This window comes from Mus musculus, chromosome 18 (genome assembly GCF_000001635.26).
Source record: "Mus musculus strain C57BL/6J chromosome 18, GRCm38.p6 C57BL/6J".
In the NCBI taxonomy this organism is placed as follows: domain Eukaryota; kingdom Metazoa; phylum Chordata; class Mammalia; order Rodentia; family Muridae; genus Mus; species Mus musculus.
In genome coordinates this window covers 37,815,079-37,826,511 of record NC_000084.6, presented here as the reverse complement: position 1 = coordinate 37,826,511, position 11,433 = coordinate 37,815,079, and the positions used below count along the sequence as shown (strand labels likewise).

General features: G+C 53.2%; 24 protein-coding genes and 1 pseudogene across 25 annotated transcripts in view; all 25 read right to left on the bottom strand.

Moving 5' to 3' along the window:
- Positions 1–6,966, bottom strand: part of Pcdhgc5 (protocadherin gamma subfamily C, 5) — a 22,328-nt gene extending 15,362 nt beyond the window's left edge. The window contains exons 1-2 of the mRNA NM_033583.3: positions 4,378–6,966; positions 1,433–1,491 (exon numbers count right to left, since the gene is read on the bottom strand). Of these exons, the coding sequence (NP_291061.1) occupies positions 1,433–1,491; positions 4,378–6,837 (2,519 nt within the window). The 5' untranslated portion in view covers positions 6,838–6,966. The remainder of the gene's footprint in view (positions 1–1,432; positions 1,492–4,377) is intronic.
- Positions 1–11,433, bottom strand: part of Gm37013 (predicted gene, 37013) — an 889,226-nt gene that overhangs the window by 15,362 nt on the left and 862,431 nt on the right. The window contains exon 2 of the mRNA NM_001174154.2: positions 1,433–1,491. Within this exon, the coding sequence (NP_001167625.1) occupies positions 1,433–1,491 (59 nt within the window). The remainder of the gene's footprint in view (positions 1–1,432; positions 1,492–11,433) is intronic.
- Gm38666 (predicted gene, 38666) overlaps positions 1–11,433 on the bottom strand; it is an 874,243-nt gene that overhangs the window by 15,362 nt on the left and 847,448 nt on the right. Inside the window, exon 2 of the mRNA NM_001301256.1 lies at positions 1,433–1,491. Coding sequence (NP_001288185.1) covers positions 1,433–1,491 — 59 coding nt within the window. The remainder of the gene's footprint in view (positions 1–1,432; positions 1,492–11,433) is intronic.
- Gm38667 (predicted gene, 38667) overlaps positions 1–11,433 on the bottom strand; it is an 868,072-nt gene that overhangs the window by 15,362 nt on the left and 841,277 nt on the right. The window contains exon 2 of the mRNA NM_001301259.1: positions 1,433–1,491. Within this exon, the coding sequence (NP_001288188.1) occupies positions 1,433–1,491 (59 nt within the window). The remainder of the gene's footprint in view (positions 1–1,432; positions 1,492–11,433) is intronic.
- Pcdhga1 (protocadherin gamma subfamily A, 1) overlaps positions 1–11,433 on the bottom strand; it is a 180,096-nt gene that overhangs the window by 15,359 nt on the left and 153,304 nt on the right. The window contains exon 2 of the mRNA NM_033584.2: positions 1,433–1,491. Coding sequence (NP_291062.1) covers positions 1,433–1,491 — 59 coding nt within the window. The remainder of the gene's footprint in view (positions 1–1,432; positions 1,492–11,433) is intronic.
- Positions 1–11,433, bottom strand: part of Pcdhga2 (protocadherin gamma subfamily A, 2) — a 172,944-nt gene that overhangs the window by 15,359 nt on the left and 146,152 nt on the right. The window contains exon 2 of the mRNA NM_033585.2: positions 1,433–1,491. Coding sequence (NP_291063.1) covers positions 1,433–1,491 — 59 coding nt within the window. The remainder of the gene's footprint in view (positions 1–1,432; positions 1,492–11,433) is intronic.
- The window catches only part of Pcdhga3 (protocadherin gamma subfamily A, 3), a 167,539-nt gene that overhangs the window by 15,362 nt on the left and 140,744 nt on the right, over positions 1–11,433 (bottom strand). The window contains exon 2 of the mRNA NM_033586.2: positions 1,433–1,491. Within this exon, the coding sequence (NP_291064.1) occupies positions 1,433–1,491 (59 nt within the window). The remainder of the gene's footprint in view (positions 1–1,432; positions 1,492–11,433) is intronic.
- Positions 1–11,433, bottom strand: part of Pcdhgb1 (protocadherin gamma subfamily B, 1) — a 161,599-nt gene that overhangs the window by 15,359 nt on the left and 134,807 nt on the right. Inside the window, exon 2 of the mRNA NM_033574.4 lies at positions 1,433–1,491. Coding sequence (NP_291052.3) covers positions 1,433–1,491 — 59 coding nt within the window. The remainder of the gene's footprint in view (positions 1–1,432; positions 1,492–11,433) is intronic.
- Pcdhga4 (protocadherin gamma subfamily A, 4) overlaps positions 1–11,433 on the bottom strand; it is a 156,634-nt gene that overhangs the window by 15,359 nt on the left and 129,842 nt on the right. The window contains exon 2 of the mRNA NM_033587.4: positions 1,433–1,491. Within this exon, the coding sequence (NP_291065.3) occupies positions 1,433–1,491 (59 nt within the window). The remainder of the gene's footprint in view (positions 1–1,432; positions 1,492–11,433) is intronic.
- Pcdhgb2 (protocadherin gamma subfamily B, 2) overlaps positions 1–11,433 on the bottom strand; it is a 152,014-nt gene that overhangs the window by 15,361 nt on the left and 125,220 nt on the right. The window contains exon 2 of the mRNA NM_033575.4: positions 1,433–1,491. Coding sequence (NP_291053.1) covers positions 1,433–1,491 — 59 coding nt within the window. The remainder of the gene's footprint in view (positions 1–1,432; positions 1,492–11,433) is intronic.
- The window catches only part of Pcdhga5 (protocadherin gamma subfamily A, 5), a 147,496-nt gene that overhangs the window by 15,359 nt on the left and 120,704 nt on the right, over positions 1–11,433 (bottom strand). Inside the window, exon 2 of the mRNA NM_033588.5 lies at positions 1,433–1,491. Within this exon, the coding sequence (NP_291066.1) occupies positions 1,433–1,491 (59 nt within the window). The remainder of the gene's footprint in view (positions 1–1,432; positions 1,492–11,433) is intronic.
- The window catches only part of Pcdhga6 (protocadherin gamma subfamily A, 6), a 134,770-nt gene that overhangs the window by 15,359 nt on the left and 107,978 nt on the right, over positions 1–11,433 (bottom strand). Inside the window, exon 2 of the mRNA NM_033589.2 lies at positions 1,433–1,491. Within this exon, the coding sequence (NP_291067.1) occupies positions 1,433–1,491 (59 nt within the window). The remainder of the gene's footprint in view (positions 1–1,432; positions 1,492–11,433) is intronic.
- The window catches only part of Pcdhga7 (protocadherin gamma subfamily A, 7), a 127,040-nt gene that overhangs the window by 15,362 nt on the left and 100,245 nt on the right, over positions 1–11,433 (bottom strand). Inside the window, exon 2 of the mRNA NM_033590.3 lies at positions 1,433–1,491. Within this exon, the coding sequence (NP_291068.2) occupies positions 1,433–1,491 (59 nt within the window). The remainder of the gene's footprint in view (positions 1–1,432; positions 1,492–11,433) is intronic.
- The window catches only part of Pcdhgb4 (protocadherin gamma subfamily B, 4), a 121,495-nt gene that overhangs the window by 15,359 nt on the left and 94,703 nt on the right, over positions 1–11,433 (bottom strand). Inside the window, exon 2 of the mRNA NM_033576.2 lies at positions 1,433–1,491. Coding sequence (NP_291054.1) covers positions 1,433–1,491 — 59 coding nt within the window. The remainder of the gene's footprint in view (positions 1–1,432; positions 1,492–11,433) is intronic.
- Pcdhga8 (protocadherin gamma subfamily A, 8) overlaps positions 1–11,433 on the bottom strand; it is a 116,168-nt gene that overhangs the window by 15,362 nt on the left and 89,373 nt on the right. Inside the window, exon 2 of the mRNA NM_033591.3 lies at positions 1,433–1,491. Within this exon, the coding sequence (NP_291069.1) occupies positions 1,433–1,491 (59 nt within the window). The remainder of the gene's footprint in view (positions 1–1,432; positions 1,492–11,433) is intronic.
- Positions 1–11,433, bottom strand: part of Pcdhgb5 (protocadherin gamma subfamily B, 5) — a 110,900-nt gene that overhangs the window by 15,359 nt on the left and 84,108 nt on the right. The window contains exon 2 of the mRNA NM_033577.2: positions 1,433–1,491. Coding sequence (NP_291055.1) covers positions 1,433–1,491 — 59 coding nt within the window. The remainder of the gene's footprint in view (positions 1–1,432; positions 1,492–11,433) is intronic.
- Positions 1–11,433, bottom strand: part of Pcdhga9 (protocadherin gamma subfamily A, 9) — a 104,928-nt gene that overhangs the window by 15,352 nt on the left and 78,143 nt on the right. The window contains exon 2 of the mRNA NM_033592.3: positions 1,433–1,491. Coding sequence (NP_291070.1) covers positions 1,433–1,491 — 59 coding nt within the window. The remainder of the gene's footprint in view (positions 1–1,432; positions 1,492–11,433) is intronic.
- The window catches only part of Pcdhgb6 (protocadherin gamma subfamily B, 6), a 99,780-nt gene that overhangs the window by 15,362 nt on the left and 72,985 nt on the right, over positions 1–11,433 (bottom strand). The window contains exon 2 of the mRNA NM_033578.3: positions 1,433–1,491. Within this exon, the coding sequence (NP_291056.1) occupies positions 1,433–1,491 (59 nt within the window). The remainder of the gene's footprint in view (positions 1–1,432; positions 1,492–11,433) is intronic.
- Pcdhga10 (protocadherin gamma subfamily A, 10) overlaps positions 1–11,433 on the bottom strand; it is a 94,855-nt gene that overhangs the window by 15,359 nt on the left and 68,063 nt on the right. The window contains exon 2 of the mRNA NM_033593.4: positions 1,433–1,491. Within this exon, the coding sequence (NP_291071.1) occupies positions 1,433–1,491 (59 nt within the window). The remainder of the gene's footprint in view (positions 1–1,432; positions 1,492–11,433) is intronic.
- Pcdhgb7 (protocadherin gamma subfamily B, 7) overlaps positions 1–11,433 on the bottom strand; it is a 90,252-nt gene that overhangs the window by 15,359 nt on the left and 63,460 nt on the right. Inside the window, exon 2 of the mRNA NM_033579.2 lies at positions 1,433–1,491. Coding sequence (NP_291057.1) covers positions 1,433–1,491 — 59 coding nt within the window. The remainder of the gene's footprint in view (positions 1–1,432; positions 1,492–11,433) is intronic.
- Pcdhga11 (protocadherin gamma subfamily A, 11) overlaps positions 1–11,433 on the bottom strand; it is an 86,101-nt gene that overhangs the window by 15,362 nt on the left and 59,306 nt on the right. Inside the window, exon 2 of the mRNA NM_033594.2 lies at positions 1,433–1,491. Coding sequence (NP_291072.1) covers positions 1,433–1,491 — 59 coding nt within the window. The remainder of the gene's footprint in view (positions 1–1,432; positions 1,492–11,433) is intronic.
- The window catches only part of Pcdhgb8 (protocadherin gamma subfamily B, 8), a 78,689-nt pseudogene that overhangs the window by 13,978 nt on the left and 53,278 nt on the right, over positions 1–11,433 (bottom strand). The window contains exon 2 of the transcript NR_160734.1: positions 1,433–1,491. The product of NR_160734.1 is annotated as a protocadherin gamma subfamily B, 8, transcript variant 1, non-coding (transcript). The remainder of the gene's footprint in view (positions 1–1,432; positions 1,492–11,433) is intronic.
- Pcdhga12 (protocadherin gamma subfamily A, 12) overlaps positions 1–11,433 on the bottom strand; it is a 76,294-nt gene that overhangs the window by 15,362 nt on the left and 49,499 nt on the right. The window contains exon 2 of the mRNA NM_033595.4: positions 1,433–1,491. Coding sequence (NP_291073.1) covers positions 1,433–1,491 — 59 coding nt within the window. The remainder of the gene's footprint in view (positions 1–1,432; positions 1,492–11,433) is intronic.
- Pcdhgc3 (protocadherin gamma subfamily C, 3) overlaps positions 1–11,433 on the bottom strand; it is a 35,464-nt gene that overhangs the window by 15,362 nt on the left and 8,669 nt on the right. Inside the window, exon 2 of the mRNA NM_033581.3 lies at positions 1,433–1,491. Coding sequence (NP_291059.1) covers positions 1,433–1,491 — 59 coding nt within the window. The remainder of the gene's footprint in view (positions 1–1,432; positions 1,492–11,433) is intronic.
- Positions 1–11,433, bottom strand: part of Pcdhgc4 (protocadherin gamma subfamily C, 4) — a 26,795-nt gene extending 15,362 nt beyond the window's left edge. The window contains exons 1-2 of the mRNA NM_033582.2: positions 8,529–11,433; positions 1,433–1,491 (exon numbers count right to left, since the gene is read on the bottom strand). Coding sequence (NP_291060.1) covers positions 1,433–1,491; positions 8,529–10,979 — 2,510 coding nt within the window. The 5' untranslated portion in view covers positions 10,980–11,433. The remainder of the gene's footprint in view (positions 1–1,432; positions 1,492–8,528) is intronic.

Here is an 11,433-nt window from a genome sequence, read left to right as displayed (position 1 = left end):
TTGAACTTCCCAGCTCCTAGCTTCTGCCTAGCAAGCTGGCCCAGATCCTATCCCACGCCCCTCAGACCAACTGAAGGTCTTTCTGCTGAAGTCCATCCTCCTCCCCACCTCCATAGGGGGTTCTTGTCTCAGCAGGAATTTAGCCTTGATTGAAATGAACAGCTGGCCCAGTCAGGATGGGAGGCTGAGTGGTGGAGAGTGGCCATCAAAGGCTCTATGTGTGATGGGGGCGGTGGGGGTGGGGGTGGGGCGGACACTGGGGAGCTGCCTTGCTTACAAGTGCCAATAAATGAGACAGACAGGGATTGTGTGTGTGTGTGTGTGTGTGTGTGTGTGTGTGTGAGAGAGAGAGAGAGAGAGAGAGAGAGAGAGAGAGAGAGAGAGAGAGAGAGAGAGAGACTGAATGAGAAGCAGAACAGACATGGAGACTGACACTGAAAGCTGTAGAACAAAAAGAGGCAGAAAGAAGAGGGTGGAGCATGGAGAGAGGACCACAGTGACACAGGAAATGACTGGACTGGGAGACAAACAAAGAGGACAAGTAAAGGGACAGAGACAGGGAAGGGGGCCTGGGGGGGAGGCAGTGGCATTAGGAAGAGTCAAATGTCTTCATGCCTTCTCCTTTTGTTGAGCACCTTGGCATGGCAGGCACAGTACAGAAGTGTGTGCAGATGGGACAAGAGACACAGGTGTAAGGGATGGAGAAAGGGGGAGGCAGAGACTGCAAACTAAGAGACTGAGGAGAATGCAGAGAAGGTAAAGGGGAGACACAAGCTGGGAAAAGAGGAGAAGGAGACAAAACCCAGCAGGTAGGTAGGGCAGGGTGTGAACTCAGAAGACAGCTTGGAAAAGCAGAGGGAGACCTCCCTTGGTTCTCCTTAAGGAAAACTTCCTATTTCTTGTGTTGGTATGAGAACGTATCATTTATAAGCAATGCCGTCTCCAGCTTTGTGGTTTCCTTTTTCCACAGCTGGGCTGCTCTCTCTCTCTCTCTCCTCCATTTTCCTCCGCGGTTCACACAAGGCTCTGACTGGAGACAGCCTGTTTTTCTCTGGCCCCACTTCCTCTACTCAAGTCACAGGTCAGGCTAAAGCCCAGCTCGACTGGAGGAGAATGTAAACAACGGACAGATAAAAAGTCCTCCTCACCCCACCCCCACCCACAGAGCCTTCAGGAGATCGGAAAATGTGCGTGTAGCTGGGAGAAGGAAGAGGGTGCCTGGGTGAATCTTGCTTCCAAAATAGCTGGAGCAGGCATCTCTTCTTTCTGGGATCTGTTTAGCAGACCCCAGGAACACAAAAGCCTCCTGAAATCATGAACCAGGGAAAGAAGCCATTTGTAGAAAATGCCGAGCCCTCCCCTCATCTTCTCCCACGTCATCACGGAGAAAATGCCGCAGAGAAGAGGGTGGGATGAGGAGTCAGTCACCTACCCGCTCGTGCCGGGTCTCTGGGCTTGAGAGAAACGCCAGTCAGTGTTGGGCGGGGCTTGCTGTGGAGGAAACAGAGATAGAGAGGCCTTAGTACCCAACAGCTAGGTGTTACCAGAGCCCCTGGGAATGGGGGCAGGGAGTGGGTAAAGGAAGGAAATGGGATAAGGTGGGGGAGGGTACACATCTCTCCAAAGGTGGGGGTGGGGAGAACCAACCCGGAGACTAACAAAATATTTCATTTGATCACAGTGAACAAACACAGATTTCTTTGCTGAAGAAACGGATCCCTTTTTCCTGTCCCAGACTCTGAACTTAGATCTAAGCCAATATTCAAAGACCCTAAGTGTCTTTTGTGGACTGAGGAAAGAGTGCAAAAAAGTGCCCCCCCCCCCAGTGTCAGAGAGTAAAATCCCACCAGTCCAAGGCTAGAACCATTCAGCTCCTCAGCTGGGAACAAAGCCTCGGCTGCAGCAAGATGGCTGCTGCTCTGGGTAACCCTTTTTGTGCCACGTTGTGCACTCACACATTCAGAGGGCCACCTCCTCCGGGCCCTCGATCTCAAAGACCTCTTCCCACAGCTAAATACATTATTAATTTAGGAGTCATGCCAGCCTGAGCCTTTATAGGGCATCCAAGCTCTGGGATGCCTCTCACCCCCAGAACTTCATGCCTCACAATGGCCTGTGACCAAGGAGATGGGAACAAGGCAGCTCTGTCCAAGGCGGAGAAAGTGGCTGGGATGGAATCCAGTGGGACCATATTCTACAGGCTCCAGACAGAGCCAACTGATCCGTAGCCCTCTCCCAACCAGCTCAATGTGCAGGGCTCGCCAGCCACCGCTTAATTTCTAACTTCCGCAGGTCCCTTCCAGGAGATGTATCCCACCACACATTCTCCTACAGCCACGACTTCACCAGTTTCGGGGATGTGCTGGTAATTAATTCTCACACAGGCTCCCAGGAGGAGAGAGTGTGAGCGCTCTGTGTGATTACTCTGGGGAGAAGGAAGACCCAGGACTTGCCAATGACTCACACTGAGGTTCACGAGTGACAGCATTGTGGGTGGAACCCAGAAACCTAAGATATCAGGTGCCATGGTGGGCACCATTCGGGGGCTGCCGTGGAGCAGGGCACAGACCCTCAGCCACTGTACCCTTTGACAGTAGAATGCACGTGACGATATGGGATGGTGATCTGACAGGAAGTGGGGCTGAAACTTTACACCCATATGAGCATGGGGTGGGGGAGGGGAAGGGGACAGGTTTGTTCAGTGAGTGCTACAGAGAGGAGATCCCCAAAGACTTTCTTCCATATTTGAGGTCTTATTGAGGAAAGCCCCCCTCCCGCCCCCAATCCTGTCTCATCCTAGCACATGTTCATCTTTACAAGTTCCAAGTGCCAAACTGTTCAAAGCACACACTGGGGTTAAACAGACTTGCATTAGACTCTCACCATTTATTCTAAACTTGAGCAAGTTGCTTGACCTCTGCTAAAGCAACCACTAGCAGGCTAATAACTATCCAAAAACAGGTAGGAGAGGCAACGGCTGGTTCCTGGCTCTTTGGTTTGCTTGGTTCCTTCGTTCTGATTAGTTTTTGTTGTGGTGGTTTTAATTTTTTTTTTCTTTTTTTAAAGACAGGGTCTGTGTACTTGAGGCTGGCCTGGAACTCACTAAGTAGAACAGGCTTGCCTCTAACTCAGAGATCTGCCTGCCTCTGTAGAGTGTTGCTGGCCTTTAAAGGAGGTGTGTAGTAGGGCTCTTTCAATCAACTATCAGAAAGTAGCTGTATATGTTCCAAAATATAAACCCCATACAGCAGAGGCAGGGTGGAGGATGGACAGACTGAATTAAAGCTTAAGAGTTTGTGGAGTTTGTGCCTCCCCGTCTCCCATTTCAGTTTCCTTGCACCTGAGGGCTACCTCTGGCAGAAGCTGTGGTTTTCCCATCTGTCAGAGGAGGGAAGATTTGCCAAGTCTCAGACACTCTGAGCATTTTCCCCAAATCCTGACCCTAGATCTTTGAGTACATTTACGACGGAGCCAAAGCCTAGTTTTGAATCCCTGGAGTAGGAGTTCTCCAGGCTCCCACTTTCAGGGGGAGGGCAGCGTCTCTGTTGACACCCGACACCCGGGTGCTGGCATTGGCCAACCTTATAAGAGGCGCAGGCACTGAGAGTGAGGGTCTAGGCATGAACTCCAGGACCTGCCAGACCTGGAGCTAGCAGGTTCTGCCTTTCCTGAGCCGAGCCTAGAGGGCTAGCGTCACTCCTGAATTTCTGGAAACCAACCCAGGTCAGGACCATGTAACCCTGTCTGCTAAGGCAGTTTTGGGCGGGTTGGGGAGAAACTCCTGAACCCTTGCTTGGTCCTGGGCAGGCGTGGCCTGGGATCCTCACCAGGTCTCAGCCAACCCGGAGCACTTCCGGGGCGGCCCAAGGGTTGCGTGGGGGAGGGACGGCGCGAAGGTGTGACCAGCACCGAAGATACCAGCCAGCCCTAGCCAAACATCACTGGTTGGCTGGAGCTGGAGTAAGCAGAGTTGAAGTTAACGACGGTCGGGAGAGCAGGGAGAAAGCCTCAAGAGGGGAAGACCTCGGTGGAGCCAGCACCCAGGAGGTTGCAGCATGGGCCTGTGTTGGTCCACGCAGGACCCCCAGCATCTGCCACATCGCTGCGAATTCACCAGCAGCGATGCGGGGCGCCACCCCTTCGACATGCGGGTTAGGAGTTGCGTCTACCTCCCCTTGCCCATAAACACCCCTCCCCCACGCTCAGAACCCTGTCTTTGCCTCAGCCACTCTGATTGTCCACTTTCAAACGCATCCAACAGGTGTGCCAGCTTGGTACAAAGAGAAAGAGAGTGCAAGAGCAAACCCCCCTTAGGTGGACCGGGCAGCTTCTCCATCGCGCCCTCCCGGGGGTCGCATGGCGGCTCCCAGCCCTCACCTGGCTCCGCTCCCGCAGCGTACTAGAGCGGGAACGCAAGGCCTCGGGTTCCAGCGCCAAGGCTGAGGGCTGCTGAACGCTGAGGGGCCTGAGGAAAGTGAAGTCACTGCCATCCGAGGCCGGAGAAAAGCAGGTCCTGTAGCAATGGCTCTGAGAGTCCGTGGGCCGCAGGGTCACCTCCATGTACTTTAGTGTGCCATCTGAGCTCACCTGGAGGTTGGGGCTGGACTGCTTATAGAACTCCCTGGAGGGTGAGTCCTGGCCCCTGCAGCAGTGGCCCCCACCCCGGTCCCCATCTTCATGCCTCCGCAGACACTTAGCTGACATGAAAGTGAAGGTAACTAAGGATAAGAGACTGACAGCTGCTAGTGCCACAATAAGGTAAAGGGTGAGGTCTGACCGCTCAGGAGGGTGTGTGAGGAAGTCACTGGATTTGGGCATTTCCTCTGCATCCTCGTCCTCCAGAACCAGCAGTACTGTTGCTGTGGAGGATAGTGAAGGGTCACCATTATCCCTCACCAGGACCACCACCTGTTGGGTATCAGAGTCATCCTCCAATAAGGCCCGGGCTGTGCGCACCTCACCAGTGTGTGCAGATACAAGGAACAGTCCGGGGGCTGTGGACTGTGGTAAGAGAGAGTAAGAGAGCCATGCATTGTGACCAGCGTCAGCATCCACGGCTGTCACCTTGGTGACCAAAGAACCAGGAGGAGCAGATCGGGGGAGACGCTGAGGGGCTGAGAACTCCCTGCCAGGTCGTGGGTGCAGCACAGCTGGGGCATTATCATTCTGATCGAGGACAAACACATGGAGAGATGTGTTAGCATGCAGTCGGGGAGAGCCGGAATCACGGACCCCCACCACGATTTGCAGCATCTGCAGTAACTCATAGTCAAAGGTCCGCTGGGCAAAGATTCGTCCATCCTCGGGGTTGACATACACAAAGGAGGAGGCTGGGGCTCCCTGGATTTGACTCCCCACAATAGAATAGGTGAGGCGGGCATTATCCCCCTCGTCTGGATCAGAGGCAGCCACAGTACAGAGGAGAGAGCCTGGTGGGCGGTTTTCTGGGATATAAGCAGTGTAGAGCTGTTGGGTGAAATGGGGTGCGTTATCATTAACGTCTGAAATGTTCAGCCTGAGGGTGAGATGGGTATGTAGGGGGGGTGATCCAGCATCACTGGCCAGCAGCTCGATGGTATAATGGGATGTGGCCTCTCGGTCCAGAGGCTGGCTGGTGAGCAGTGAGTAGTGGTTCTCAGAAGGCTTGATCTGAAATGGCAGGTTTGGAGATGTCTTCAGGCTCACCTCACCATTTCTACCTGAGTCTCGGTCCCGCACATTAAACAACCCCACAACCGTGCCTACGGGTGTGCTCTCTAGCACAGGGTTGACCAAAGATGCCAGCAGCACTTCAGGGGGGTTGTCGTTAGCATCCCCTACATCTACTTGAATTACACAGTGGCCCTCCATGGCTGGCTGTCCCTGGTCTCGAGCTCTTGCATGAATTTCATAGAAATTTGATTCCTCAAAATCTACTGGACCCAACACATGGATTGCTCCACTGCTAGGATCCAGGCCAAAGAGATTCTTCACTGTTTCAGATGTATGGTCTCCAAAAGAGTAGTCTAGTTGGCCATTGGTGCCCTCGTCTGGATCAGTGGCATTGAGACGGAGCAGCAGTGTACCCGGGGGTGTGTTCTCTGGGAGTCCCACACGTAGAACCGAGGACTGGAAGGTTGGGGCATTATCATTGACGTCCAGCACAATGACCGAGATAAGGCTGGTCCCTGAGCGGGCTGGGGTTCCCCCATCCACGGCAGTGAGTACTAGCTGATGTCTTGCCTGGGTCTCACGGTCTAGCTGTTGCTCTAGCACTAGCTCTGGGAAGAGCTTTCCATCTTTTAGGGTCTTCACATGCAGAGAGAAGTGGCTGTTGGGGCTGAGAGTATAAAAGCTCACAGTATTGGTGCCCACATCTGGGTCTTGGGCACTATCCAGTGGGAACCTGGCTCCAGGTGCAGCTGATTCCGAGATGCGCATCTCTCGATCAGGAGTGGCAAAGCTGGGAGAGTTGTCATTGAGGTCCAGGATCTCTACCTCTACCCGGGTGAGCTCCAGTGGGTGTTCAGTTACCACCTGTACAGGCAGCAGGCAGCTAGTGCTGGCTCCGCACAGGCTCTCTCGGTCAATTTTCTGACTCACTGCCAAAGCTCCGCTCACCAAACTCAGGGAAAAATAGCGCCCATTCTCCTCAGAGCCCAATCTCAGCCTGCGGCTCAATAGATCTGTCCCCTTTAAGCCCAGATCTTGAGCAACGTTCCCCACCAAAGTCCCCGGCTCAGACTCCTCCACCACTGAATACCGAAGCTGCCCAGACACCCAGCCACAGCAGCACAAGGACAACATACACAGCACTTGCCATTTCCCAGCGACCTGTGGTGATGCCATAGGCCTCATGACCCAGAAGTCCCTTCTTGGAGAGTAACTGTGCTGTCCTGTCTCCAAGGTAAAAACCCAGAGCCTGGAGTGCAGAAGCTGAAGTCTCCTATGTCTCCTTCCAGCCTCTTTAAAAAACTGCTCTGAGGTTTGCCTGCCTGCAAGCCTTTCTTAGTCACCAACTGGCGGGGGTGGGAGGGGGAGGGGAGTTAAATGTAAGTGGCGCTAGGGAGCTGGAGGAGGAGAGACAGGCAGGAAGAGCAGATCCCCCACCTCAGCTCTAAGTTTGATTGGCCAAAAAGTCTGTCTGCTCTCAACCAATTATGAAGTCTCCTCGGTCCCGGAAACCTTGGGAACCGTCGCTGAAAAATCTGTGTCACAGAAGCCTCCCCACTCATTTGGGCTGCAGGTTGATTCAGCCCCCTCTGGCAGGGAAGTTTGATGGCTCAGATGGTGCTCAACAGGGAAGATTAAAATGGTACAAAACTCCTTAGTGTTCTGTCCCAGCAACTTCCTGTGTGACTTCAGAAGCTTTTTTGCTTGAACCAACAAAAATGTGTCCTTGTGGAGATGCAAAGCCCACATGGCAGGCGTTTTCCTTCCCCTCCTCCCAAGCCCCAGATCCTACCAAATACTGATCAAGCTTTGTCAGAACCTTCTAAAGCCCTGCCCTGCTCTCCAGCAATGTCAGCCGAGAGCTACCTGACTTAGCTTTTCTCAGATCCTAGACTCAGAATGGGACCGAGCAGCATAGCTTATGGGAAAGGATCTGGGCTACTATAGAGGGACCAGAAGCCACAATGGCCTCTAGGTTTTATAGTTTTCACAGAATCCAAAACTCTCCCTAAAGATTCCCAGAATGTGGAGGAAGGGGGACTGAGAATGGGATGTAAAGATGAATACAATAAAAGATCCCCAGAATGTCTGTCTCTGAATTCTCTGACTCGGAGTGACCACCCACCTAGTGCTTTCCCCTAAAGAGGTAACAGATGCTCCCTGTTCCCAGATTACTGCATCTAGTTCACATCCCAGTGGGGAATACCAGGAGTCCCAGGGCAAGATCTCCACTACCTCTTTGATGTGCACTTCTCAGTTCCATGGGCTCTTTCCTTTTTTTTTTTTTTTTTTTTTTTTTTTTTTGACATTGCTATTTTTTCCAAGTAAACACTTCCCTTCACCATGCTGGGCCAGAGGACACCAGACAACATGAGACAAAAGAATGTTAGTCTACCATCAAACCAGTTGGAGATGGTAATCCAGAGTCAACATTCTCCAGGGCACAGCCCTCTCATTCAGAAAGAACAGAGGAAGCGGTCCTGGGTTTAGGTGATGTCCTGGCCCAACCCACATTTGTGCAAGACAGCTTCGATTGGTTGCTCCTACATTCCATTATCTTGTTTCCACAGCAGCTTGGTTCTTGATAACCAGTTACTTTCATTTCTTACTCTCAAAAATAAGGACATTAGTACTGCCTCCCCACCAGCCCCCACTGAGTTCTGATCTATAGGCTTGACTCATCCCCAAGTTCTAACCACCAGTCAATTCTGAAACCACTTGTAGAGCACCGAATTTACAACACAGTTACTACTTACAAAAATGGTGGCACCCCTATGGGCTCTTACAGGGAGGTCAGTACCCTCTGGCACTCGGCCCAGCCACATGGCTGGATCGCAATCACCCTCAAGCATTGGCTGAGCCTGCAAAGGTCTCACCTCTAGCCCATAGAGAAGATCAGAGGGTGGACAGCTTGGCCGCACGGGCTCCCCAGCCATAGGTGCACTGGGTGACTTCACCATCATGAAGCTATCACTCCGAGTAGGCGCAGAAGCCAATGGTGTACAGCCATGAGAGTGGCCTCCCACGTCAACAAACTTGATAGGATCTTCTGACCCTAGCTGGATTCGGAGGATCCCATTGGAAGGAGGAAGCCCCTCCCTCCTCCGAGATCTGGTGAGACAGGCGCAGGTGCCAGCAGGAAAGCACGTTACTCCACAGGCAGCCCCACGAAGACACTTAGAGAGCAGTGCCACAAAAGAACCAAAGGAGACAAAGCAGATCGCCACTAAGGACACAGCCAAGTAGAGGGTTAGGCGGGATTCTCCTTCCCTGGGAGCTGAAGATTCTCGAAGATCGGGGACAACTGGATGAGTGTCTTCCTCTAAGGACACTAGGAGAGTCACAGAGGTAGAGAGTGGTGGGCTACCACTGTCCTTCACCACTATGACCAGCTTCTGCGGTGGGAGGTCAGCTGGGATGGGAACAGCAGTCCGTACTTCCCCTGCATAACGGGAGACTGCAAACAGGCTGGGATCTGGGGCCTCCAGGAGCTGATAGGAAACCCAAGCATTGTAACCTGAATCTAAGTCCACAGCCGTCACCTTTGTGACGAGGTGACCAGCGCCAACTGATGGAGGCAACGCCTGGGGACATAAGGAACCAGGCCTGGCCCTGGGGCGTAGCACTGCTGGGGCATTGTCATTGAGGTCTAGAACAAACAGGCGCACTGTCACAGTGCTGCTGAGAGGTGGGCTGCCCCTGTCCCTGGCCTGCACCTCAAACTGCAGTGTCTGTGTTTGTTCATAGTCAAATGATCTAGTAGCATGAACGGCCCCTGTCTGGGGGTTCAGAGAGATGAAGGAAGAAGCCGATACGTCTCGGTTTCTGGGCTCTAAGAGAGAGTATGAGATTAACGCGTTTAAGCCAGAGTCTGGGTCAGAGGCTGCAAGGGAGCAAAGCAGGTCCCCTGGGCGATTGTTCTCAGGAACAAACACCTCATGCGACCTCTGAAAGAATGAGGGTGGGTTATCATTCACATCTGAGATATTGAGGAAAATCGTCCTGTGGGTGCTCAGCGGAGGGTTCCCAGCATCAGAAGCGGTAACCATGATGTCGTAACTGGATCTGGCCTCTCGGTCCAAGGGTCCTGCTGTCACGAGGGAGAACTGGTTCCTGAAGGCAGACTTGAGGGCAAATGGTAAGTGGTCGGGAATCCGTAGGCTCACATCCCCATTTGACCCCGAGTCAGGGTCCTGCACACTGATTAGTGCTACCACAGTGCCAGGTTCTGCACTCTCTGGTAGAGTTCCAAGCTCAGAGGTCACTGTGATATGGGGGGCGTTGTCGTTCACATCTAGAAGATCCACCCTAAGGCTGCAGTGTTGCTCCATAGCTGGAGAACCCCCATCACGAGCCCTTACATCAAATTCGTAATAATTCTCACTCTCAAAGTCTAGAGGCCCCTGAAGGGTAAGCTTTCCAGTAGTGGGATGAAGGCTAAAGAGGTTTCTCACACGGTCAGGGGTGTGACCACTAAAAGAAAAGGTGACGTTACCACTAGGTCCCAGGTCTGGGTCAGAGGCATTGAGCTGGATGAGCACCATGCCCGCTGGCGCGCTCTCCAACACGCTGATCCTGTAACTGGATTGCTGGAAGGCTGGGGCGTTGTCATTCACATCCAGCACTGACACCCGGAGCTCTGCGGTTCCAGATCTAGGGGGGTTCCCTCCATCTACAGCAGTCAGCACCAGGCGGTAGTCGGATTGCTTCTCACGATCCAAGGGCTTCTCCAGAAGAAGCTCTGGGACCAGGCTGCCGTCGCTGCGCTTCTTGACATCCAGGGCAAAGTGCTCATTGGAGCTTAGTCTGTAGCTGCTAATGGAATTGCTCCCAACATCTGCATCCTGAGCCTTTTCCAAGGGGAAACGCTGTCCTGGCGGAGCTGCTTCCCCGATTTCCAAGTCCAACTGCTGCCGCGGAAATCGGGGGGCGTGATCATTCACATCTACGATCTCAACCTCCGCTCGGTACATTTCCAAAGGCCCTTCGGTTACAAACTCCAGGGGCACGATGCAGCTGGCACTGAGCCCACACAGTGCCTCTCGATCGATTGGATTTTTGATGAGCAGGGCTCCGCTGTCCAAATCCACACGGAAGTGTCTTTGGTTCACCTCTCCAGCGACCTGCAGCCTGCGAGCGGATAGACTCTCTGTATCCAGCAAAAAATCTTGGGCGACATTCCCTACAAAAGTCCCTTCCTGTGACTCCTCTGGGACCGGGTAGCGAATCTGCCCATAAACGTAGCCCAGGTGGCAAAAGAGGAACAAAAGGGTAGCCCCCCACCAAATTTCTACCCAGCTTCTCACCGTGCTGGGCATTGCTGCCATCCGCTAATTCTCTACTTGGTCCGGAGACGCCAAAGAAGCTGACCCGCCCCTAACAGCCACAGCAGCTGGAGACACCTATCTCCCTTCCCCGCGCCAGGTCTGGCGCGGCTCCGCCGGCGCTGCAAGGGTTACGCGCCGTTTTTTGCTGGTGGCGGGGTAGATTTGTCTGCCTTTCATTACCCGATTGGCAGGCAGCAACTCCTGGGCTCAGCCAATAGGCTGAGAAGAGAATGTCCCAATAGCAGCAGGGTTAATGCGTCGTAGCATTGGGAGGAAACACACACATGCAGCCCCCGCCAAACAAACCCCCCAACATAATAAATACCAACGTTTCTTTCGACCTTCCTTCTGTTCAGTTCGCATTTGTGTCCGGGGCTCGTTATCATCGTGGAGAGGCAGAAATCATATATGTATTCCCCCTCTAACACATCAATTCACCCCGCCCCTTTTCGCG